Source organism: Palaemon carinicauda, chromosome 17 (genome assembly GCF_036898095.1).
Source record: "Palaemon carinicauda isolate YSFRI2023 chromosome 17, ASM3689809v2, whole genome shotgun sequence".
NCBI classification, from domain to species: Eukaryota; Metazoa; Arthropoda; class Malacostraca; order Decapoda; family Palaemonidae; genus Palaemon; species Palaemon carinicauda.
In genome coordinates this window covers 13021780-13025028 of record NC_090741.1, presented here as the reverse complement: position 1 = coordinate 13025028, position 3249 = coordinate 13021780, and the positions used below count along the sequence as shown (strand labels likewise).

The 3249-nt window shown below is 34.9% G+C and overlaps 1 protein-coding gene across 1 annotated transcript; it reads left to right on the top strand.

The window, feature by feature from the left end:
• Nucleotides 1–302: 302 nt before the first annotated feature.
• LOC137656220 (piggyBac transposable element-derived protein 4-like) lies at nt 303–1055 on the top strand. Its single transcript, XM_068390391.1, has one exon. The coding sequence runs from the start codon at nt 303–305 to the stop codon at nt 1053–1055; it is 753 nt and encodes a 250-aa protein (XP_068246492.1).
• Nucleotides 1056–3249: the final 2194 nt, after the last annotated feature.

The following is a 3249-nucleotide window of genomic DNA, read 5'->3' as shown; positions in this document are numbered from 1 at the left end:
GGTGTAACAGCGTGGAAATACTATTTAATTTAAATATCATGGAACAACTGTTATAGAAGTTAGTACCTTGACCTGTGAACGTCTTTTTTCTAAAGACGCTTATATTAAAACCATGTTCTGTCCTTGTAATTAAAACATCTAAAAAAGCAAGTTTTAATACAAGTGTCCTTTCACAGCATAAGGTAAATCTTTGACCATCAGGCTTATAATCTCTTAATTGATCTAACTCGTTTATATGTGTTTTATTCAGCTATCCGTTGGTGTTTAGGTTAAATACTCCCAGGCATTTAGTTCATCGAAATATGGCATTGCATCCAGTTCGACAACTAGGCTGTGGAAAGTACCTGCCCGAAGATACTGACTATCTATCGTTACTTGAATCTATAGACGTTGATAGTGATGACCTTGAGGACTCTGGTGATGAGTGTATTCTTCCCCAAACGGAAACCCATATACCAGACCGAAGAAATGAGGATGATGAATCTTCAAGTGAGGATGAGTTTGAATTGCAATTGTCCCCGGAGCCCCAGCAACAAAAGAGGAAAGAGAACGATCAGAACGTTGTTGTCAACGGGAATCGCCGATGGGAATGGACAGAAAATCGTGATTATGAACCATCATCTTTCCCATTTAATAGTACTAATTCAGGATTGACAGACAGTGTATCAGTTGACGATGACTCAGAGGAAGCAGACTACTTCTTAGAGTTTTTTGATGATGAGATGTTGGATGTCATTGTGAAAGAAACAAACCTCTATCACAGAGTGCTGAGGCAAAAGTCCATTTTCTTGTCGCCTAAAAGTCGACTTCGTGAATGGAAAGATACTTGCAAAGACAAGCTACTTTTATTCTTGTGCATGGTAATGCTCATGGCACAATTGAAAAAATATCAAATTAACGACTATTGGAGTACTGAAGAAGCATTTGCGACAAAAATATTTGGAAAACTAATGCCTCGTGACCGATTTCTGAATTTATTACAGTGTTTACATTTTTCTGATAATTCTTTACCAAGACGGAATAGATTACAAAAATTCAAAATATCGTTGATATGATAAAGAAAAAGTTCAAGACAAAACTGTACCCATTCCAAGATCTCTGCATTGATGAGTCGCTTATATTGTGGAAAGGAAGATTAGGATTCCGTCAGTACATTCCCAGTAAAAGCCACAGATTTGGAATAAAATTATTCGTGTTAGCTGATGTCGAGACAGGATATATTTTAGATTTTATCATATATACGAGTGAAGAAACTGAAATTGAAATCGATAAAAATCTCAAAGTCAGTGGAAGCGTAGTGAAATCGCTATTGAAAGATTATTTAGGAGTAAATCATATATTGTACTGTGATAATTGGTATACGAGTCCAGCATTATTTTCATTTTTACATGAAAACAGCACCGGGGCCTGTGGGACTGTAATAACAAGGCGAGAACAAATGCCCAAATTCCCAGTGCTAAAAAAAAGGTGAAATAATGAGCAAATCTTACAATAATCTCTTATTCTTGAAGTGGCGTCATATGCGATGTCATATTCTTTCTTCTGTGCATAAAGGAAACATGGTTCAAACAGATAACCTCGATCATTTCACCAGTGAAAAGGTACAAAAACCCCATGCTGTAGTAGAGTATAACGTAAAAATGTGTTTAGTTCATAAAAGTAATATGTATCTGAGCACCAATGAGTGTATGAGAAAAAGCTTTAAGTGGTATAAGAAGTTATTTTTCCATATAATAGATATGCGCCTTCTCAATGCTTATACGATGTACCAGGTAAAAACTGGGAACAGGCCTCCATTTGATTATTTCATAAAACAGGTAATAAGGCAATTAATATATAGATATCAGGGAGCAGTAGTAAGAGCGAGGGAGGGTAGGAGTGATTGGTGATAACCTAACGCGCTTGACCGGATGCACTGGGAAATATTTCCCAGCGTCATTTGCCCCCCTCGGAAAATAACCCCAAGCCTCGAAAACGCTGCCACGTTTGCTCCCATAGTACTAAGAAAGAAAGGAAATCACAGAGAACATATTATCAGTGTTCTGCATGTAATGTTCCTCTTTGCATTGAGCCATGTTTTAAAATATACCATACTGTAAAGGTTTTCTAATTCTGTTTGTAGCTAAGGATAAATGTATTTTATTTTAAATATCTTATTTTCGTTTTTTTTAGTATTGATAACCTTGTCAAGTAATAAAAATGTATATACAGGATACTTATACTCTTTTACTTATCCTGATTATCATAAAATGTTGCGCTGGAAGTAATTAAATATCTGTCTCGTCCAATTATAATATTTTCTCTATATATCACTCAAATAAGTATCTATGTTTATTTGTGCGTATAATTATGATAATTTGTGAGAGTAAAACTTTTGTGAGACTGATAATTATGGTATGCATATAAGAGAGCATTCTTCTCTGAAATTATTATTTTTATGTAACTATGAAAGAATATATAACAACCATCTGGTACAACAATTAGTGTTGTAATAAAAATGCAAGGAAGTAAATCAAAATATCTACTTATCCTAACCAATATGTCGATTATAGAGTATCATATATAAGTTTGCAACAAAATTATAATATACTTCGTAATAATGGGAATATAATTATACTCATAAAAAAGGAGTTGAAGGTAGTAATTAATATTTTTAAGAAATCAAATCTTATAAATCTTTTACAACTGTGTAAAGAGTAATCAAATACTTATTGCCCTATGTCCGTAAGTGAGAGCAGTACAAATAATCGAAATGAAGGATTTAGAACAAAGACCGAGTGTTGTCACTAATGTCATTCAGAGGTAGACCTATAAGCTGACAGATTATCCTCCAAAAGAGACCGCCTGCCTTGTCTTTAATTTACCGCCAAAATCAGACTTCACACCGTCCTTCTCTCTGCTATATCCCCCCGGTCTCGGAATAATATGCTCTTACGGCTGGCAGCGGAATTTACGACATTTATTCGCAAATAAAAGTTCATACAGTTAATTTCACAAGATTTGTTAAATACCACTGGATTCGGCATTTAATGATCTTTCTTTCAAAGTATATATAAAAATATTTACCTTAACATATTTTTTTCCAAAATTTTGCCGTTTTGGTGGATGGACACGATCCGAAAGGAATAGCAGTGAAATGGTTAAGTACTTCCTTGAAGATGAATGGATTGGGATCTGGAAGTACGCATCCCTTAGGTCCAGTGTATACAAGAAGTCCTGTGGTCTTACCGCTTGTCTGACTGTGTCTGC